Raw genomic sequence first — 23,819 nt, forward strand, 5'->3', positions numbered from 1 at the left:
CACTGCTCTGAATGTGTGTGCTGACACACAAACTGGAATTTCCAAGTGCTTACCTAGTGAGAGAATGTGTTGCAAGTGAATCACGGCCCACTGCAGCCTTTACTCTCCCTTTTTTTTGCTGACTACTGGTAAAAAGGTGTAGGCTGTAGTCTTTGATATCTCTCTTATAACCTGAAGAGGACGATACACAGGAACAAAAAACACAGTGGTCAATTCATTGAGAGATGCTTCATGCTCAACCTGTTAGTTCTCGTGAGAACATATTATGTCTTCGTCAGTGGGATTGTTGTCATTTCCTTTATTCTGCAGAAGTTTGATTTGAGAAATGCACAATGGATTAAGAATGTTTAACGAAGATCGATATCTCAAGAACCCCACTTATCATTTTGAAACCTGAAAGTTGAATAAGCGTGCATGTGCACAGAGAAGTTACGTCACACTGGAAATCTGCTGGAGGAACACAGTATGCAATCTTTCATTGGCTGCAATCAGTGGCCTAGTGAACCATTCCACACAGTCCGTATTGAGAGTAGTGCATGGGACATTTGATCCTATTGTGTATGGGTTAGGGTTCACCTGATCGGAGAGTAGCAGGGCTGTGTTCAGACCAACACCACTGTGAGTGAAACACTTTGATACAGGTTGAGCTGGCTCAATATTGTAATCAAACATTCATACATTCCTGTTCACGCTGGACAAAACTCTGATCCCTAAGATACCTTTACAGTATCGTCAAGTCCTTTCTTTCAGTATTATAATGCACTTTATAATATAAACTTTACTCAAACCGTCTTTTTCTATGCCATCAGTGCAACAAGCCTTGACTGTCACGACAGTGTATTGCTAACAAGACGCATGCATACGTCCTGCCAAGTATTTGTGTCATCGTTTTTTTTTTAAATACATCGTTGGCGCACCAATTAAAATACCAAATAAATAAATCAACAAAATACTCACCAAACTGATTAGTCATTCTTGTTGCTATTTGTTGCAATTATTTATGTGACACTCATAATACCAACTGTATTATTTTATTCTTAGGAGTTCAAATGTATTTAGGGATTATGAAGATGAATATGTTGGAGCTGTTTATAAACCAATTTAAATTTTCTTCATGATTTTCCTTTGTTGATCTGGTTGTTCTGTGCTCCTACAGCTTTCTCTCTGGTGGGATCAGGCCTGAGCTTCGCAGACCTTTTCCGTCTGGTGGCTTTCTGCTGCATCAGTAGGTGAGTTTCCTCACTCAGAATCAGTCATGATCACAGGGAGACATGCAAACCACACTGATATGTTGAATACACACATATATTACCTAAACCATTATCTAGTCTTCTATCAACATCAGAGATATTGAAACTGGAGGCATGCGAGAGCTGAAGGTGATGCCCCCAGCTGGCTGACCACACCACATTCAGCATACTTTAATGGTGCCAATTTGCAAACACACTATGAATATTTTTGTAAAATAACTAGGGCTCAAAATGTCCCATCAACTTGGTTCTTATATCTGTGGAGCACTGATATTCTCTTCCATCCATTCATATACAGATATTTGCCCTGTGTTGAATATTTGGGCAGTTTATTTTTTATAAAAAATAGGGCACAAAGAACAATACTCAAAACACATGATGTATACTGTATCTATATGAAATAAAATCTACTTAGTAACCATAATCGTACAGTCCAAAAGACTATATATAAATATTAGTGCTGGGCAACGATTAAAATATTTAATCGCGATTAATCGCATTGTTATGACAAAGTTCAATAATTAATTCAAAAGTAGTGTATTGTGCACTTTTATTTTAAAAGTACTGCTATATGAACAAAAGGGCAATAACATTTGATTTACAAACACTTTAAACACATAAGGTGCTTTTTAACAGCAGTATTCTCTGTACACCAGAGGTAGCCAACACGGTGCCCGCGGGCACCTGGTCGCCCGCAGGGACCACATGAGTCGCCCGCAATACATGTTCTAAAAATAGCACTAGTCACCATGGAGCTCCGTCTAAACATTTTAGTTGCTGTTAATTTTTAATCAAAAACGCTTACATTATTGTAAATTTTAAAATGACAATATTTCTTGTCATAAGAGGGTTGGGTATCCGGAGGCGCACGGCGGACAGCCAGGAAGAGGCTGCCGTACCGCACTAGGTTGTCATGTTGGCACCGGACGCTTCGCTGCGAGCGCACCCCGTCGTCAGGTCCGTCAGTCCTTGGAACAGTCCGCGGGGCAACAACTCTTGGGTGGCGGGGGTAGAGGCGAGGCAACGCAATCCAACTGAAAAGGCCCAGACTAGAGATTTGAACGCGGGCGCCCGAAGATACTCGCGCGCCTCGGAGGGTTGGATCCCCCCTCGGCTATAGACGAGACTGTTTACTAGTTTCTTCGTGGAGAAAAAGGTACCATTAGAAATGGTGTCGGTGACAACAAACGGGGCTCCTGCCATGACGGGCCGGCATGCAGGCTTCATTGCGCAATGTAAAGGTGACCCAGACTTCCCAAAATGTCTACATTACCACTGGATCATTCAGCAACAGGCGCTATGTGCAAAAGTAACCGGCTTTGATCATGTGATGACTCCTGTCGTGAAGATCATCAATGTCATCCGATCCAAAGCAACACAGGATATTCATAACTGATGATTTGTATAAACATGGGACAGAGTTGATTTGTTGATCATGATTTGTTCAAAAATGTTACAAAAGTGGTGGTTAGTACCAACGAGACATGATTTGAAGATATGACAGTTAATGATTTCATAAAAAATGTTAGAAGGATCATTTTTATAAAATATGGGCTCTAAAAAATATAGCAGGTGTGATTTTGAACCAAATGCTACAAATGTGCGTATTCATACAAAACTGTCAAGAAAGATATTTACAAAAATATCAGAGATGTGATACCTCTGACTTTCAAATGTTGAAACAGAATAACAGAAATAAATGTTTAAATATATCTGTTTCCTACCATCATTGTTGTGGAAATCATTGTTAATAATTATTGTGAGGAATAATTAACATTGACATGTGATCAGACAGTGTCTTCACACATATTATTATTATTAAAAGGTGATCTGTGCAACTTTGTTATTCAGGAAGTTTGTATCAAACAAGTAGCCCTTCGTACTACTCGGTACCGTTGAAGTAGCTCTGTTTCAAAAAGGTTGGTGACCCCTGCTTTACACAGTAGCGATCATATTTCTTATATTATATCATTCTTATATCATATGTATATTTTCCCTTTAACTCACGAGATGCAGGTAGCATGTTTTATACTTAATGTGAATATAATTCATACTTTGTTGGCATCTTATTCTGAAAACCGGATGTTTGTCTGAAGAAACCGGATGTTGTCTCACGTTAATCTTTCCGCTAACTTTCTCCTTCGCTCGCTCCCGACCTGTGCCGTTTGAATGCGTTTACCGTGAATTTCAGCATATAGGTGCACTAAGAGTGTCTGCTGACTTTACCGCAGCAATGTCCAGTAGTCTCCAGGGAGAGCAACAGCTGGTGCACGTTGTAACGCCGTGTATTCCGTGTACTCCCACACGCTGCATCAACGTAGTCTGCTGAAGACTTCCTCCACGGACTTTCAAAATAAAAAAATGCGTTAACGCGCTATAAAATAATTGTCGGCGTCAATTAATGAATGCGTTAACGCGATAATAACACGTTAACTTGCCCAGCACTAATACATATACAAATCTACATTTTACAGTATTATCTATCATAGATTTGTTGTTTCCTGCATAGAAAATAATCTAAATAATAAGTTTGGTCCTAAAACTACACACAAAACAAATTACAAATAATAACAAAGGCAAAGAAGGAAGTGTCAAGGATGTAAGAAAAGGCCTTCCACAAAATATTCCACCTATTAACCTTTATCTAAACAAGGAAGCACAGATGCATTTTTAGATGGGTACATAGTTAAAATAGAAGAACATGACTAGAACTATTCCATTGTCCATAGCGCCACTGGTGTCAGAGCAAAAAAAGAAATCCGATTTACCTCATCATACTCATTGTTGTGTGATTTTAAAAAGGACAGACATTAAGCCTTTTCTTCTTTTTTTTTAAAGCAGTATTTGGATTTCAACATCATAACTCAAGACACTAAGTTTCTTTCAGATCAGTCACTTTGTTGGCCATTAGTGGCAGATCAGTAACATGTTACCTACCAATGGTATGCAGCAAACAGGGGGCAACTTACGGTTCTGAAAAGTGAAGCCAATTAAGATAGTCTTAAAACCTGCATTCTCTCTAGTGTCCACCAGGGGGCGACTCCTGTGGTTGTATAGAAGTCTATGAGAAAATGACTCTACTTCTCTCTTGATTTATTACCTCAGTAAACATTGTAAACATGAGTTTATGGTCTCAATCTCTAGTTTCAAGTCTTCTTCAATACAGCATGATGTTCATTTAGTACATTATGGTCCATTTAGAGTCATACTCTGTATGCTTCTATGTTTTGTGCCTCTGACATGGATGTTTTTTAGTGTCTAACAATTGCATCATAATATTGTCTTTAGTGCATGTTTCTATTTTAACATAATTATCCCTCATTTTATTTGCTTTGTGTGTGTTGACTTTGAGAGCCTCTGTGTTGCATGTCTTGTTAGTACTTGACAATGTATAAGAGTCTCCTGAGTGATGATACTACGTATATTAATATTCTCACTTTTTGTCATTGTTTGTGCACGCATTGTAAAGCGTCAATATTATATAACCTTTTAAATTGAATCTTACATTCTGTTTTTAGGTTTATTTTGTAACATCTGCCTCTTGGGACGACAGATGAAAAACAGCCTTTTGGCTAACTTTGGTGCATTTACAGAACTGTTTTTATTAATGTGCACTGTCCCTTATCAAATAAACCAATAAATAAATAAATAAACAGACCATAAAGCAGAGTATGCTTTAAGGGCAGGGCTAATGCTATTGACGGGTTGCTACCACTATCAGAGTCACAACGTCACTTCTACGCAGTCCAAATATGGTCACATCCGTTTGTTGGTTGCAAAACGGCCATTATCCAAGATGGCGATGTCTAGGATGCTGACCTCGAGGCTTCAAAACGTCAGTCCACAAATCAATGGGTGATGTCACGACGACTATGTCCACTTCTGATATACAGTCCATGTTAGCAAAACAAAGTTGAGTTTACTGTTATGAGCTTGTTGTAGTTAACCTCAGCTCTTGATGATGATTATTTATTTCTAGGTGTGGTGCATGAGACAAACAAAACACGGACCCACAAATTCAGAGGTCAAAAACACAGCGTTGCATGCTTTAATGACTCACACTCTATTCATCTCTATTATCTGTATTAATTTGGTCAAAATACTTTGCATTGTTTTTTAAGTACCCTAAATTCCATTTCATGTACATGTCACTTTTTGGGCCTCAGGGTGTCATTTCTCACGTTAACGGTGTCCAAGTTTCACTGAGAGATGATGTCCTTCACAAATCTGTAGGTACAATTTCCAGCTTTGATCGCTCGTTTTTTGTTGAACCGAGTCTGTAACAGACCCACGGGGAGGAGAGCAACTGGCCCGTATTACCTCCGGCTATGTGGTTGAAGATGCACCACACACCCTTTCCCAACGCCGTGACTCACACACATTTTGGAATAGGCGTTCAGTCCTGCCCTCTTTCCCTTTTTCTGTTGACCAAGCCTACTCCCTTTCATTCGAATCGCTTCTCCTTTTCTCAGGGATGTGTTGCCCTTCACTCTGAAGCTGCCAGAAGCCATCTCCTCGGCCACAACGTCTGCTGATCTGGAGGAGGTTGCTAAACTTGGAGCAGGTTTGTTCTGGAATTTGAATGTTTCGGGAACAAGCATGCATTTTGGGGAATCTGAGAGCTAATGGCAGGCTGAAGGTGAAATACTGTATGAAGATGAAGTTTCTTCATTGTATCTGCAGCAGAAAACAACAGAATATATATAAAAACATAATAGATACTTCATGCTGAGAGCGGTTACCTCTGCTTATAACATTTATAACGTTTGCAATAACATTTTAATCACTGCAAAGAAGTCACTAAATGTTTTGTGCAGATGTATAGCTTCACACTCTGTGTTGTCATTAGATGTGTTTATTATAAATCTTCCTTATTGCATCAACAGAGACACTTCTCCAGTCAGTTTGAATCAATCAGTGGTAAAATTGCATCAGTTTCTTTGCAGCTAAACTGATGTGTGCACTTCCCTCAGGCTCTTAGGGTTAGGGTTACTCCATCCCACATCTGCTGTTTGTAAAAATTGAGGGTTTTTTTTATCCCCTAAGGCGTGACACTCGTAAAGCCACTCTCAACCACATTGCCCCCCCTTGCTCGAAGGATTAACTGGCTTACCTGTGCTGAATGACTCACCCCCAGGGACAAAAGCCTCTTCCAGGCCCAAATCAGTGCTGCTCAGCTGGGCATGGACTCAGACCAGAGCTGGGTACCTCTGGAGCTTTTTCCTTTCCTCCCAGCTGCGGAAGAAAAAATGTTGGGCATTTACATTCATATATCTTTAACCAAAGGGGGTGAAGTCATTTTTGCCACAGAAGACTGTGGTTGTTATTATCCCAAAATCATTTTATTTATCCATTTTATTTCTTAAAAGAAACTTTATTTTGACAAATCTTCAAACTTGTACTATGTACATTTTACCTTAGTTGAGTCAAGTTTTAAAAGTCTGTAGGTTTTGGTGGATGTATCCTGTTCAGAACACAGTCGGTGACCTTTGTGTCCATTGAGGCTCGGGTGCTGTGATTCATCTCCGAGCTATCATTACTCTTGGCTGACTTTTCCAGTGTCCCTCGACCTGACAGCCTGTTCAAGACTTCAGGATGACACACGATGATTCGTCTCCAATGATCGCCAGTGTGATGTCTTGAGAGGTCAGGATCAGCTTGTGAGGCGTGGGTGCATAAATGAAGACAACAAGCGGTTGTGTTCTAACTCAAAATAATATATTTAGAATCTTTAAACAAAAGGTAAACTTCATTCCAGCCGAAAGCCGCTACAAAACCAAACATAAGTATCTTCCGTTTTCTTCGGGTTCGTTGTCTTTAATGTAAAATAAAACTCTCTTCCTCTTTGTGCGCTCCTGTCCTCCTCCTCTCTCCAAACATTTCCTTCCTTGTTCCCACACCAACCTCTCCCGGGTAATCAGTCCCCTCTCTTTCAGCTGGGCCGCCGCCTTGGCCCCGGCTGCCCTGCTGACTATGGGAATTGTAGTTTATTACCCCGATGCCATGATGGGTTCTAGTCCTTGCTGCAACCACCGGGAGGGGATGTATCTCCCGTTGATGACCCTCCCTCTCATGACATCACACCAGACATACACTTTCTTTCTATTTTCTTCTCAGTCTCTCTTTCTTTCATTCATTCATAAAGGGTTCCTGTTTAGCGCGCTGACACAATGGTGGATTTTGTGTCTATGAAGGTGCTTTAAGCGGCCGAGTGAAAGGCAGTTCTGACGTACATGCGAGCCACATCAATGGCTGGTAAAGAAGAGAAAAGAGCACTGTTGACTCTGACGTACCCACGGTGTCATATTACCTGTTATGTGGCTCTCCACCTGTAATCACAGTAGCGCTTAGGAGGCAGTTTGTTATCTTTGTGATGGCTTTTTGAAGGCACATCTGTTTGTTATAAAGTTCAAATGACCAACCTAAAGTATGAGAAGCTGAAGTTTAACCAGTCAGAGTGCTGTTGGCCACTATAGAGCCCCCCCACACACGGATACACCGGGATATTAGCCAGCCCTAGGTTTATTGTTAATTTGTCATAATTAGATGAAACCAGTGGCGGCTGGTGTAACATGTTCTAGGTAGGGCTATCCTTTCAATGTCAGCAAACATCCCAGAATGATTTAATACAAAAAATTAAAGTATCAAACACGTATTACTACTTTGCAGTTAAATATTTAACATTTATTCCAACATGAAAAAAAGCAGTAAATAACACTTTGACAAACAGGTCAGGACATCTTATTGTTGTCACGCTCACAGGGAATTCAGTATAATATATATATATTCAGTATAATATATATCCTATAATAATATTCTGTATAATATAAAACACACACATACATACACAGTATATATCTATATCTATAAAATATAACCTAATATAATATAACATGTTTATTTATTGAGATGCCGCTATGGACCTTGTTATAGGAGGTAAAGATCAGGAGAAGTAAACATGAAGTGTAATTATGAATACTGATGTTAAATTTGTTAATTTACCATCTCAATTACATGTTGATGCCTCCATGACCAAGTTAAGCAGATGAGACTGAGGCAGGGGAGGAAATTTACATATTTTTTAGGGGGCAATTTTTGCCCCCACTGACTGAAATCCAGGGGCATTTAAAAAAAGTGTTTTCTTAGATTTTTTGAACAAAAAACAAACATAAATCAGACAATCATATTCAATTAATTCTTATTTATTTGTGGTTATTTATTGTTATTATTACATTTTTTAAACAACTATTAACAATTATTAAGTCAACGATGCCTTGATTACATATACATCAGTCATTGTCTGGAATTATTGAGAAAGATATTTTTGTAGCGCCTCAAATATTGTGATATTACCCATTTTTGTCCTGAACATATGCATTTGTCATTGTATGGAATTTTTGAGAAAAACATTTTTATAGCACCTTAAAAATTAAAAAAATGTGCCATTTGAAGGTACAAATTCAGTTCAGAGTTTTTACTTAGTAAAGTATCTTAATTGACTGTCAGTCAGGTATTATTCATTACCAGCAACCCTCAAATCAAAGAATAAAGACACTTTACGCACAATTTAGGTGTATTTTCCCTTTAACTCACGAGATGCAGGTAGCATGTTTTATACTTCATGTGAATATAATTCATTTAATCTAATTTCCATTATGCAATATGTATACTTTGTTGGCATCTTATTCTGAAAACCGGATGTTCGTCTGAAGAAACCAGATGTTGTCTCACGTTAATCTTTTCGCTAACTTTCAAAGCTCGCTCTCGATCTGTGCCGTTTAAATGCGTTTAACGTTAATTTCAGCATATACAGTAGGTGCACTACAATGTAAGTGTCTGCTGAGTTGACCGCAGTCTCGCACTCACAGGTCTGATTAAGAAGCGCTCCATTTATGTATTTGTTTAGAACGTTCGGTTCTTCACGCACACGCAACATCAGTCAAGGCGAAAATCAAAAACATTCTATGCCAACTGGACCGGGTCATATAGGCTACGATGTTTTTGACAAGTTCATTAAATTATCATTATTATTAGAGGAAAGTTCGGGGCATTTTTTGCCCCTCTCCTAGTGATATCAGGGGCAACATTATATTTCTTAGGGGCAGTTTTGCCCTTTTGCCCTTTGCCATTTCCGACGCTGGACTGAGGACAACTATGTAGAAGAAAAGATGTTCACTTTGCCTAATATGTAGCTTGACAGAGTTTTCCATGTGTGCCCTGGTGTTCTCATGTCTCCTTACCTCCTCATCCCTCACTCCCTACCCTGGTGTTCTCATGTCTCCTTACCTCCTCATCCCTCACTCCCTACCCTGGTGTTCTCATGTTTCCTTACCTCCTCATCCCTCACTCCCTATCTGTCCGTGCTGGATCTGTCCCCGTTGTTTTAAAAAGCTAAATAAGTTATTAGCATGACTGCATCCAGCTAGCCAAACCTGTCTGGTGTTCAGCTAGTACAGAAGCTTCGCATGGACTGCTTGCCTTTCCCGCTAGTCTGCTGTCTGATTGTGAGGTCAGGCTGATCTGGGATCAGCTCTTTCACTGCAGTTTCTCCGCCAAAGTTCTCCTCTCAAACAAGACTTGGAGGAGTAGTGCTCGCCTGTAGAGACTTCTCCTGACGAGAACGCGCAGCTTTGGGCCAAATCATTTTGGCCTAAAGCTGAATCTATTTGAGGGCACTGATTGGCTAAATTGTATGTCACTCATTTATTTCTTTAATCAGCAATTGGCTAAACTGCTTCCTAGACCCGCCTCTTTTGGACCAAATTCATTTGGCCCTTAGCTGCGCGTTCTGAGACGTGTCGTGCACACAGGCGGAGAGGACGAGCAGGAAAAGCATATATTTTGCACATATTACTGGGTACATTCCATAGTTCAAAAACACAAATATTGACAATTTGTATAATTTATTATTATCATAATTTTATTTTTTTGCTCAAGGTGGGGCCAGGCCCCATGGCCCTCTATTGGCCAGCCGCCACTGGATTAAACCCAAATGAAACTGAAATATTAGCTGTGAAGTTGATTTTGACAGAGGTGATGCAGTACAATGGTAGCAGGGCTGATACTGACCTTATTTAAGTGGATCAGGTATCAGCCAGATGTGACTGATCCACATAAAATACAATTTCTTTGTCAATGTCGTTATTCTGGGTCACTGTAGGCTGCCAACAGTTTTTTGTAGTTGTATTTTTACTGAACAGGTGGGTGGTACATTTTTGCTACTTTGCTATTTTTCTTTCTAAAGCTAGATCAGCAATGTGGCCTTAATTAAGTAGCATAACAGAGGCAAGAACATGTGTCAAATTACTGCAACCTCAACAACAGAATAAACTTTCCTTGAGGCATAGTCTTTCAAAAAGTGAACTGGGAATCTTCAAATAACTAGAATTATATTGTCTCCATGATGGTTACTAGATGCAGTTGAAAGCTGCAGAAGAAGCTGTAAGTGGAGTTTGAGATTAAGTTTGAGAAACTACTGTTTCCAAGAATGACGTTTCACTCCAGCTTCATTTCTTTTTTTTGCATTGTGAAAAGGTTAGAGAAACAGGTTTGGATCCAAGTATTATCCTCTGCAGCTACAGTAGACGTTCCTGTGAACAAGGCAGGGATCAATAAGATCTACTTTACTTTGCTCTGCTGCAGGTTTGCTTCATCTCCTAGAAGTCAGGAGTCAAACATCTTCTGAACTATTTGCACAGGCATTTACAAAGATAATCTACCACTTCAATATGAACTATTGGCATAGAGTTACACAGGTGGACGTGTGAAGAATATTAAACTTGACAAGTGCCTCTTTTATAGTCATGTTGAACAATATGCTAAATACTGTACAGTGTGTTAGCTCTGTCTATTTTTGGCTGCAGTTCAGCTGTCACACGTGTGTCGCTACAAGCCGCTCTTGTTAACCTTGAACTTTCCCAGTGTTTGCACCAACAATAGGAAACAGTATTCCTTTCAGTCGCTGGTGTGCAAGTATACGTGTTTACACACTGGACGGCAGCCTGTGTGTAACTGAATCATCCAAACCATTCCACGAAATCAGAGGTATCAGGAAAAACGAATTATGAAATATCTGTAACACATGTCGGACCATGCAACTTCAATGGAAAAGGAGGGAGGGAGGGAGAAAGGGAGGCGGGAATACTGCGCCTACAGCCCGCCCACACTCCCATTAACAGGAGTGAGTCAGAACACAGATTGAGCATGAGTGAGCCAGAGTAGTTAGTCCAGTTTCAGCTTGTGCAGACGCAGCGGTTCTGTCCTCTGCTAACGCTATCAGCATTGTGAAGAGAAGTTGGAGCCCCTGAGATCAACTGCTCGTCTGTGTGTCTTTGAGCTTTGGGATCACAGTGAGTCCTTTTCTGCTCTGTTGGGTGTGTGAACGAGCTGCTCTGTGTCTGGTACTGGTGTTCCTCATGCCGTATTGTTCCCACTGTTGTTCGTGTTGTTTTGCTCTGTCTGGTACAGCTTGGACTAAAGGTTCCAACAAATACTTGTGTTACAGTAGTTTGTGAGTTTTTGTCCCCTGACAGGCTGAGCCTCCCAGTCTGTAGTGATTTTGCACGAGGCAGCATTTAGAGGTTTGAGATTGTTGTAATTGCAGGACTTGTATTGAGTCATTGGGAGTGGATATGTATCTTTCAGTATATATTGTTTTTAGATGCCACGCACTGTTGCATAGCACAGTTTAGTTTGAGTCAATCCTTGCTGTTGGAGTCTAACGTTTGCATATGCTTATATAGTCATATATATGTTATATAGTGTTATTTGTCATAACCCGGCTCGAGGGCCATGACAAAAACTGGAACGGACACAAAAAGACAAATACAAAAGACATAAGTTATGTACTATAACAGAAGTGCGTTGTCAGTGAAATACTGTGATCATTTGGATGTTTGTGGATAATGTAGTGAAAGGTTATGTAAAGTAAAGTAATGTGAAAGAAAAGAGAGCGAGCCCCACTGGAAGCTGGGACTTTTAAAACCATAGGTAAACACAGTCGGCTAACCAATTCAAGCAGGGTAAGTAGGGGCTGTCATATCTTCTATTGCTTTCGCCCAGCCTGAATGTGCAGTTAAACACTAAGCCTTAGTGTTTAACTGCACATTCCTCTCGGTGTTGACAGACGAATAAATCCGTCAGTAACAAGAATTATGGAGTCGTGTATTTCCTGGAGGGAGTGATAGGAGAGTTATCGCTCTGTTAATTTGTCTATGGTGTCGTTTTCATGATATGGGTAATATTGTTCCCTCTAATATGAATAATAGTTGAATGGCCCGTGCTCTTGAGTGTGTGGTGGAATGCGTGTTTTAGCTGAATTGATTTTGACTATATGCATTGTTCGTTAATGCCGCCGCATCCCGTCATGCGGGTATTCATGTATCTGCACTCATAGTGTGTTTGTAGGTGTTGAGCTTCATTTTTACGAGTGCAGGCCCAGGTATAAAATGCACGACCCGCCACTGCACTAAGGGGAGTCTGTTTTATACTAGGACCAGTCATTGACCTTCCCAGGTGATGCCATCACACATGAGTTTGCGTGTTCAGTGGAGCTTTTTTTCGGACAAATCTTTGCCAATAAATGTTTTTGACTGCTGCTTTCCATTGTTTGATGCTATGATCTGGGCCAGTGTTGTTTGGTTAGGACAGGGGTCGGCAACCTTTTCTATCCAAAGAGCCATTTTGCCCTATTTACCACCAAATAAAATGTGTCTGGAGCCGCAAAAGCTATTTGATATCACAGCTTATAAAGTTTTATATATAGTTATATTCAGTGGCGGGCCTGCAAGGCCTTCTCTGCTGGCCTAAACAGAATCACAAAGTTATATCTATTTTATAATTTTATAATTTTTCTTAAATACACGACATGTATTATAATTTATAATAATATTTTTCCCATTATCTTATGTTCTCATTGCACAGCTACTGTCTTCCTCAGTTGCTCTGCTTCCAGTGCAGCTTGTTTTAAGTAGAGCTTTTATCCAATCAGATCTCACCTCTGTGTCTCTAGGTAAGAACAGAGGCCCGAGGCCTGCAGACTCACACGTGCATCCATGTGCAGTTTAAGTGAATGGGGACGATATTGTTGATTGTCATAGTGTTCAACCAATCAGATCTTTAGTTTGACATGTTGGGCGTATTCTTTGATGTGTCAGCACCTGCGCGCCGGCCTATAATGACGTCAGCATTACATGCCGCTCAGTGTCCATGTGTAGCTCTGCCGCGAGGTGCAGAGTGCGCTGTGATTGGTCAGTGGGCGAGCACGTGACTATCGTGAAACGAAACTTAACAGCAGAGGCTGATGGGTAGTGAATCACATCACGTGATGCAGCTCAGCCAATCAAATATGGGCATTCTGACCCGAGTGAGATGTAAAACACACCATGACACGGGGCTGAGACGAGGAAAGACATTGCAGAGCAGTACGTTCAATGTTCAAGTTGTGAAAGTAAAATCCTATGATAATCTCTTTGGGTCGCGGCTTGTCATTAAGGAATGATGGCGGATCCCACAGCCAGACCAGCTGAGAACATTATATTTTCCTGAATTTAGGCTTTTGCATTTTCTAAATGCTCTAGCATTATTCAAACGACTCGTACCAAACAGTTTAATACGAAGATGTACATAGTTACAGCCTTAAAAATGAATAATAGCTCTGGCGCCATCATGTGGTTATAAGGTGGTATTTCAGCTGCAGGACAGCAGTGAAGGCCCAGGTAGAAAATGCACGGCCCCCCACTGGTTATATTATATGTACAAAAACTATAGTTTGTTGTATTTATGAAAATATAGAACAAGAATAAAGACAATTCTTGACATTTTATTGCAATTTTACCTGTTATAACAATATCAAACTCTTATGAAGAGGAGAGTTTGCTGCAGCAGCTGAGAAATCGCTCTTTTTCGCTCATCTCCAGCGTGACACTTTTAGGCAAATGCTGTGTGCTTGTTCTGGAAGCATACAGGTAAGTCAGCATCGTTGGCAGTGAAAGCAAATGAAGACGTCCACGCAGAGTTAAACTCTCTATTTTCCTCCGTGACTTTTCTTTTTTTGGATTTATCCATTGATAGTTTACAGAGGGCGGGGGTCTGAAAATCATGATTAGCCACCTGCAGGGAAAAGCGCTTGACAGGGGTAGAGGATTTAACTGCCTGTGGGAATAATTAACATATAAGATTCTGTTCATTCTTGCTTATAAATTATATTCTCTCTGAACACGTTTCTCTTTTTGGAGAACGTCATGCGAGATAACTTCTTCTATTAGCGCAATGTTCCTGCTCTTCTTTCTATTTTCTCGTCTCAGTCACGTGTGTCACGTGTGTGTAAACCTCGCTGGAGTCAGGAAACTTGTCAGAATACTCATGTTTGATTGGCTGAGCTGCATCAGGTGATGTGATTTGCAATGCATTGGTCGGTGTGTTACCTGCACCGCCGAACAAGTGCCGTAACGGCTGAATAAGAAGCGCCGGTTAAAGTATAAACTCAGTGCCTAATATGTATAATTCCGAATTATCTATAGGATTTAGGTCTTGGGTCCGGATCCGGTCCGCCAGTTGGGGACCCCTGATGTAGACTCAGGGAGCCGCAACAGAGGGGCTGAAGAGCCGCATGCGGCTCGCGAGCCGCAGGTTGCCAACCCCTGGGTTAGGGTAATGCCGTGTTCACACCATTCGCGCCGCGTTAATCGCGCCATTCGCGTCATTCGCGCCGCCAGTCTTGCCGGGGACTATTTGTGTTCATTCGCGTGAATCGCGCTGGACGTGCCGGAAGCCGTTCAACTATCCGCCATTAACCATGGAAAAAATAACCTCTATTTCTGCTTAGTACGTGTTGTGGAAGTCCCAGATATCACGGGAAACTAAACGCCGTCATGTCTGGGTTCATAACATTGTCCAGAGGAGCTCCGTGGATTTTATCGAGCTGTATTCACTGTGTCTATTCAATTCAATTAAATTCAATTAATTTTTGTATAGCCCAAAATCACAAATTACAAATTTGCCTTAGAGGGCTTTACAATATTTACACATTTGACATCCTCTTGTCCCGGGACCCTCACATCGGAACAGGAAAAACTCCCCCAAAAAACCCCTTTAACGGGGAGAAAAGAGGAAGAGACCTGTGGGAGAGCAATAGAGGAGGGATTCCTCTCCCAGGATGGACAGAAGTGCAATAGATGTCATGTGTGGAACAGGATAAGTGAATTACAGCACATTCAATGTATAACAGAACCACAGCAGGAGGCAAGACCTGGTCCAGGTATAACCCGGATACACAGGAACCTGTGAGGCGAGAAAGCACAGAGACACTGGTGAAGAAGCAGGTCAATAATGTGAATTAATGGTATCGGTAATATGAATTAGTAATGTGAGTAATAATAAAAGTGATATTAGCAGTTGGAGTCAGCAGGGCCATGGTAGGAGGGAAGACCAGGGTCCAGATGAAACCATGCTCCATGGAAACCTGTGAGGAGAGAAAGCACAAGGACTCCGGGGAAGAGACAAAGTCAGTACTGTGCATTAATGGTATCGGTAATAGGGGTAATAATGTTAATAATGAAGATCGTAGTAGATGTCAGCAGGGCCATGGCTGGTGGAAGGACCAGTGTCCAGATAAAACTGGGGTCATGGGAACCTGTGAGGCGAGAAAGCACAAATACTCCGGGGAAGAAGTAAAGTTAGTAGTGAGCATTAATGGGACATCAATGCATACAGACAGACGGGTTCAGTTTATCCTAGGAAGTCCCCCTGTAGTTTTTGGCTATACCAGTTTGTCTAAGGACCGCTCCAAGGCAAACCAGAGCCAGCCCTAACTATAAGCACTATCAAAGAGGAAAGTCTTAAGCCTACTCTTAAATGTGTGAGTGTGTCTGCCCCCCGGACTAAAACGGGAAGCTGGTTCCACAAAAGAGGTGCTTGATAACTGAAGGCTCTGGCTCCCATCCTACTTTTTAAGACTCTAGGAACCACAAGTAACCCTGAATTAATGGAGCGCAGCTCTCTAGTAGGGCAGTATGGTACTATAAGCTCTTTAAGATATGATGGTGCCTGACCAATTTGAGCTTTGTAGGTAAGTAAAAGGATTTTAAATTCTATTCTAGATTTTACAGGGAGCCAGTGCAGAGAAGCTAATACAGGAGTAATATGATCTCTTTTCTTAGTTCTTGTTAGTACACGAGCTGCAGCATTCTGAATCAACTGGAGAAATGTCAGAGACTTATTAGAGCAGCCTGAAAATAAGGAATTGCAGTAATCTAGTCTAGAGGTAACAAATGCATGAACTAATTTCTCTGCATCGCCTTGAGACAGGATGTGCCTGATCTTTGAAATATTACGTAGGTGAAAAAAGGCAGTCCTAGAAATTAGTTTTATCTGAGAGTTAAAAGACAAATCCTGATCAAAGGTAACTCCAAGATTCTTTACGGTGCTGTTGGATGCCAGCGCAATGCCATCCAGAGAAACCACATCACCAGACAACCGATTTCAGAGGTGCTCTGGGCCCAGTAGAATAACTTCAGTTTTGTCTGAGTTTAACATCAGGAAGTTGCAGGTCATCCAGGTTTTTATGTCCTTAAGACATGCTTGCAGTTTAGCAAGCTGATTGGTTTCATCTGGTTTGATCGATATATATATAATTGAGTATCATCTGCATAACAATGAAAGTTTATAGAGTGCTTTCTGATAATATTGCCCAAAGGAAGCATATATAAGGTGAACAAGATTGGTCCAAGCACAGAACCTTGTGGAACTCCATAATTGACGTTGGTCTTCATCGAGGCTTCATCGTTTACATAAACAAACTGAGATCGATCCGATAAATAGGATCCAAACAAATTCAGTGCGGTTCCCTTGATGCCAATATAATGTTCTAGTCTCTGCAACAGAATGTAGTGGTCTATAGTGTCGAACGCAACACTAAGGTCTAACAGGACAAGAACAGAGACGAGTCCTTTGTCTGATGCGATTAGAAGGTCATTAGTTATTTTTACCAGAGCTGTCTCTGTGCTATGATGCTTTCTAAATCCTGACTGAAAATCCTCAAATAAGCTATTGTTACGTAGAAAGTCACACAACTGATTTGCAACTGCTTTCTCAAGGATCTTAGAGAGAAAGGGAAGGTTAGAGATCGGTCTGTAGTTGGCCAACACCTCTGGATCGAGAGTGGGCTTCTTAAGAAGAGGTTTAATTACAGCTATTTTGAAGGACTGTGGTACATGGCCTGTTAGTAAAGACAGGTTGATCATATCTAATAAAGTCGTGCTAATTAGTGGTAGCACTTCTTTAAGCAACCTAGTCGGTATAGGGTCTAAGAGACAGGTAGAAGGTTTAGACGTAAAAATTGTTGAAGTCAGTTTGTCAAGGTCGATGGGAGTGAAGCCATCTAAACATATATCAGGGTTTACAGCTGTTTCTAAGGTTAATCTATTTGTGGAAAGATCGGTACTAGTCGAGGGCAGGAGATTATTAATGTTCTCTCTAATAGCTATAATCGTATCATTAAAGAAGTTCATGAAGTCATTACTACTGAGGTCTATAGGGATACTCGGCACAACAGAGCTGTGACTCTCTGTCAGCCTGGCTACAGTGCTGAAGAGAAACCTGGGGTTGTTCTTATTTTTCTCTATTAACGATGAGCTGCTCTGGCATTACGGAGGGCCTTCTTATACGTTTTAAGACTGTCTCGCCAGACTAACCGAGATTCTTCCAAGTTATTGGAACGCCATGTTCTTTCAAGTTTTCGCGATGTTTGCTTTAATTTGCGTGTTTGAGGGTTATACCATGGAGCGAACCTCCTTTGTTTTACTAACTTCTTTTTTAAAGGACCAATAGAGTCTAGTGTCCTTCTCAGTGAGCTTGTAGCACTATCAACAAGATGATCAATCTGGGTAGGACCAAAGTTACCACAGCAGTCCTCTGTTATATTGAAGTGTGGTATTGAGTTAAATAAAGACGGAATCACTTCTTTAAATTGAGCTACGGTACCATCAGATAAACATCTAGTGTAGTAACTCTTGCTTACCGGTGTACACTCCGTTAGTAGGAATTCAAAGGTTATTAGATAATGGTCCGATAAAAGAGGGTTCTGTGGAAAGACTATTAAATCTTCTATGTTAATGCCATAAGTCAGAACCAGGTCAAGGGTTAAAACAGTGAGTGGGTTTCTGTACATTCTGACAGAAACCAATCGAATCTAATAATAAGATAAATGCAGTACTGAGGCTATTGTTCTCGACAGCCACATGAATATTAAAGTCACCTACAATAATTACTTTATCTGTTTTAAGGACTAGACTTGATAAAAACTGAGAAAATTCCGATAGAAATTCAGAATACGGACCTGGGGCTCGGTACACTATAACATATATAACTGGCTGTATTGTTTTCCACGTTGGGTGTGAAAGACTAAGAACCAGGCGTTCAAATGAGTTATAATCTAGTTTAGGTTTAGGGTTTAATAATAGGCTTGAGTCAAAGATGGCTGCTACTCCACCTCCTCAGCCGGTGCCTCGAGGAACGTGAGTATTGATATGACTTGGAGGAGTTGATTAATTTAGGCTGACATATTCTTCATTACACAGCCGGGTTTCAGTAAGACAAAATAAATCAATATGATTATCTGATATTAGCTCATTTACTAATACAGCTTTAGATGACAAAGATCTGATATTTAAGAGTCCACATTTAATTATCCTATTTTGTTGCACTGTTGCGGTAGTTTTAACTTGGATTAGGTTATTTTGTTTAACTCCTCGATCGTTTATTTCTGATTTAATTAATTTAAGTGGCCGTGGGGCAGACACAGTCTCTATGTGGTTTTGGGTGAGTAACTGCTCTAATGGAAGTGCAGAGGAGTGTGTAAGACTGCAACTCTGCTTCCTGGTCTGAACTCTGGGTTGTCATGGACCAGGTCCATACAGAAACTGGGTCAGATTTGAAGAAATGAGATCTGCTCCATCCAAAGTGGGATGAATGCCGTCCCTCCTAAGCAGACCAGGTTTTCCCCAGAAAGTGTCCCAGTTGTCTACGAAGCCCACATTGTTTACTGGGCACCACCAAGACAGCCAGCGGTGAAACGATGACATGCGGCTAAACATTTCATCATTGGTCAGATTCGGGAGCGGGCCAGAGAAAACTACGGAGTCCGACATGGCTTTTGCGTATGTACACACAGATTCCACATTTACTTTAGTGATCTCAGAGAGCCGTAGTCGGGTGTCATTCCCGCCGACATGAATAACAATCTTACTGTATTTACGGTTATCTTTAGCCAGTACTTTCAGATAGGACTCAATGTCGCCTGCTCTGGCCCCGGGTATACATGTAACTGTAGCCTCTGGTTTCGCTAGCTTCACGTTTCTCAGAATAGAGCTACCTATGACCAGAGTTGGTCTCTCAGCTGAGAAATCAACTCTGCTGGGTGCGGAAGACCCGTTTGTAACGCAAGGTGGCTGCTGGCGAGTCGAGTGCCTCCCGGGAGCAGTCACCCGGCCCCCCGGCTGCTCGGTGGCTGCAGGGAGACGGCTAGTGGGAGCCACGTCTGTTTGGGCCGCACCTGCTATGCCCGCAGTCACCAGCATCTTAGCTTCCATGCTGCGGAGACGTACTTCTATCTCGCTAAGCCTTGCATCTAACCGTTGAGTTACCTCCGTCTGCGCCAACGAGTAGGGGTGAAGGGTAGAGGAAGCCCGGGAGGGAGTATTCTCCGTCAGGACTGCGAAGTGGTTGGAGGTGGTTAACGGAAACTCCCCAGCTGGTTTTCTCATGAGGCCGCGGCGTACCACCTCTGTCCAGGATGCCGGTTTCGGAGTGGAGCTATGGGTCGGGTCTATAGCAGGTCCTCTCAGCTCGTGGTCGGAGGACCGACTCTCCTCCCCGTCCGCAGGGCCGGGTAGCCAGGGAACAGTGTCCGCAGTGTCCGAGACCAGTTGAGATTGCATAGATGAGATATGCTTTGCCTGGGCCGCCGCCACGGATACGAATCCGTCGATCAGCTGTTCCCTTTTCCGGACTTCAGACTCTAGGCGGTGAAAATCGTCCCTTAACTGTGAGTATGCGAGTTTGCAATCTCCACACAGAATGGCCATGTTGGAAGTTCCTGCTTCCGGTTTATCACACTACAGGCTGGTGATGTGCTGCTGCTCTGTGCTCTGTCGCTGCTGCTCTGTGCTCTGTCGCTGCTGCTCTGTGCTCTGTTTAGCCACACGTCTGTTTACTACAGCTGTATGAACCCAAAATAAACAGATTTGGCTGTGATTTAACGGCAATAAACAGACAAAAAGGGACTCCGGAATAACTACGTAATGATGCCGATTTGTAAAAAGTCTGAATTCATGTTTAGTTAGTTCTCTCCGCTAGGTTTACACACACGCACACATTTATACACATAGTTTGGTCCGGTCTCTATTGATATGAGGTATCGTAGAGCTCTGGGTGAACACAGACGGCTACAGTATTTATTTCCTGATTCAACAACGGCAGGAAGTCAGTGATGACAGGAGAAACATCTCAACGCTGATAGGCTATCGCGCCACAGCGCCACGCCATTTTTTTGCAGAAGTTGGAAAATTTGGGGCGTTTGAAGCAAATTTGTGCGACTTCGCCCGACTTTGCCATCGCAAATTCGCGTCACTCCAGTCTCATCGCGTCTGTGCATAGACTTTGTATGTAACGCAATGGTGAACGTAATGGTGAATGCACCATTATTGGAACAAGGTAATAGATGTTCTTGTGTGCCCTACTAACATACTGTAAATTGACTGCATTTGACTATAATTATAATGTTCACAGGGCTTACCAAACCAAAGTGTGGTGTGTACTCACTTTACAATGAATGTACTGTTACATCTCCAATTGTTGGCCCTCAATAGTGACGGAAATTCATGCTTTCAAAAAAAGCCCCATTATTGACTGAAAACATCTGACATTTTTGTTTGCTAAAGGGGGAACTCCACCAATTTTACACATTAAAGTCTGTTTGCAGGTATTGGGGAGTACAACTTCATCCTAATAGTCTGTGTGAAGTCTTACATGTGTCCTCCAGTGATCACTTGAGTCAGTGTCGTTGGGCCTGAAGACTATAAGTATGAAAATTAAAGAATTTGGAGGTCTCTATGGCAGTCAAGATGCGCCATGCTACATTAGCTGCTACTAGCAAACTACACCGAAATCTCTAACCGAACTGTCGGCAGTCGACTGCGGGTAATTTATTCATTGACAAGGAAGAACAATGCATGGAAGAACAAAGACGCTATCTCTGGTTCTTCTGCATCAATTTTGATACATCGTGAGTCCAATCTTTTAATTATTTTGTCTGAAAAAGCTACAGAATCTGTAGCTACAGAATCTGAAGTCCAAGTTTGGCCGAGCTAATGTTTGCTTCAAACCACATACTACTATATTAACCCCCAGGAATGAGACGGGGCCCAGACACTAACATGTTGTAATATTATTGTCCACATTATTGAGATTTCTCTCTCTGTCTCACTCAGGTTTCTGGGATGCTCAGGCGTGCCACAGAAGGAAGGACTCAGTCTCCTTTTCAGGAATAGCTGCTCCCGAGAGACCACCTCCCCCTGTCTCCTTGGCCACCTCTCCGGGGCGTCCTCGGCTTCGAACTCGCACCCCATCAGAGCTCGAGTGTTGCCAGTCCAACGGAGCACTTTGCTTCATCAACCCCCTCTTCATAAAGGTTCACCAACCAGATGGCGACCACAGCACCACCTCAAATCCCTCTGGTACAGCAAAGAAAGGCCTGAGGGAGGAACCCGTTAGCGACGGCCTGGAAACCGACGACAAGGAAACTCAACACGCTTGTGGAGACAGTCCTCAGGTTTGTATCGCAGATCAAAGTGACAGCAGCCAGTCAGGTCAAAACGAACTTCAGCGATTTGACAGAAACCCAGAGCTACAGGACGATAACAGCCAAACCAGCAGCAGTCAGAAGATAAGGTCTACAGACAGTGTGCGGCGGTCTCCACCTCCACGTCCACCCCCACCACGCATTGTGCCGCAACGCTCAGCCGCTCCTCTCCGACAGCGCAGTATGCCAGAGAAGATCCCCTGGATCAATGTCCCCAAGGAGAAGGTGGAGGAGAGGGAGAGGGGCAGCAGCCTCCTTTCTCGTCTGGGCTCCTCGCTAAGCATCAGCCCCTCATCCTCCCCACCCAAGAGACTCAACATCAGCTCCCCTATATCCATCCCCCGGCCCTCTCTGGCCATCTCTCTGTCATCCCTCTCCTCTCCCCGTCAGGCCAAGGCCTCACCATCATCCAGCCAGGAGGATGCCCAGTGTCATTTGGCACTGGAGGAACAGACTATTGAGAGGGCTATCATGAGGGCCAAGCTGTCTCAACGTAATGCCACCAGTACCCCCGCCCAGGAATCCAGTAGTCCTCCAGACCCCACGCTGATGACAACAAGCAAGCAGGCAGATGTGACAGGAGAAGACGAAGAAGAAGCAGACGAGGAATGCAGCGGTGGCGGCCAGCGGCTAAGTGACATGAGCCTCTCTACCGATTCCTCAGACTCTCTGGATTTCTCCCAGTCCTCAGCCTCCTTCCTTCCCGCTCTGCATGACCCCAGTCCCCCGACGGTGGCTGACTTTAACACCCACCTTCCCCTCTCGCTCCCACCATCCCATCTGCCCTGCTGCAGCACGGAGGACGACGATGAAGATGAGGACGACGACGACGAAGAGGACCACGACTATGGTGTCGGCCTCGAGAGCGACCAGGAGCAAGACCAGGACCTGACCATGGTGCCGCCGGGCCACCGCCTGAAGCGGCGCCCCAGCGCCGGCGCGTTGGTCCTGCAGAGGGCACTGCGAGGGCAGCTGCGTAAGATGAGCGGCGTGTTTAACTCGCTGCTGACGCCTGAGAAGAGGGCGATCCGCAGGGTGGTGGAGCTGTCCAGGGACAAAGGCTCGTACTTCGGCTGCCTGGTGCAGGACTACCTGAGCTACATGGGCGAGGGTGCGGGCACGCAGCCCTGGCAGGGCTACGCCTCCGGACTGGAGCTGATGCAGACTCTCCGCCAGTTTATCACTCAGATGAAGAGCTACCTGAGACAGAGCTCCGAACTGGAGCCACCAATCGAGAGCCTCATTCCTGAAGACCAGATCGGTGAGTACCAAATGAAACAGTTCCACTATCTTTAACCCATACTGTTGTTATTTTACTAGCCGTGGCTCGTGTACTACAGATGTAACTGAAAACAATTCAGCTGAATGCTTTAACAATAGTAATCGTGGCTGTCAGTATGTCGTGTGCTTAACCGTTTGGTCAACTGCTGAAATGCTGGGACTGCTCGATTGCAACAATCAAATGCAAAACATTTTTTTAAGCATTGTGACCTCGTACTCAACTCAACAAGGATGGTGATGGGAGTCATTTCTGCATGCGTTTGCTAATATTTTAGTGATTACTTTTAGGAAGCGTAAATGATGTGATGTATTCATGGAGGAATCTTAGATGCTACGGAAACATGATGTCACAGAAGAGCGCGTTGCAGACACAGCAGTTTCGTTTCAATATTTTTGCAGTGAAGACGTTGGAAAACTTGTCCTCGCGTGCT

General features: G+C 42.7%; 1 protein-coding gene across 6 annotated transcripts in view; it reads left to right on the forward strand.

Moving 5' to 3' along the window:
• The window catches only part of rin2a (Ras and Rab interactor 2a), a 59,355-nt gene that overhangs the window by 23,066 nt on the left and 12,470 nt on the right, over positions 1-23,819 (forward strand). For all 6 annotated transcript variants that reach the window (XR_012947582.1, XR_012947583.1, XM_076077516.1 and 3 more), the window contains 3 exons: positions 1,157-1,229; positions 5,723-5,814; positions 21,737-23,368. Coding sequence is in view for 4 of the 6 variants with exons in the window: in XM_076077516.1 (XP_075933631.1) it covers positions 1,157-1,229; positions 5,723-5,814; positions 21,737-23,368 (1,797 nt within the window). In the remaining 2 variants the exon portion in view is untranslated. The remainder of the gene's footprint in view (positions 1-1,156; positions 1,230-5,722; positions 5,815-21,736; positions 23,369-23,819) is intronic.

Source organism: Anarhichas minor, unplaced genomic scaffold (genome assembly GCF_050575085.1).
Source record: "Anarhichas minor isolate MPS153535 unplaced genomic scaffold, ASM5057508v1 ptg000060l, whole genome shotgun sequence".
Taxonomy (NCBI): Eukaryota; Metazoa; Chordata; class Actinopteri; order Perciformes; family Anarhichadidae; genus Anarhichas; species Anarhichas minor.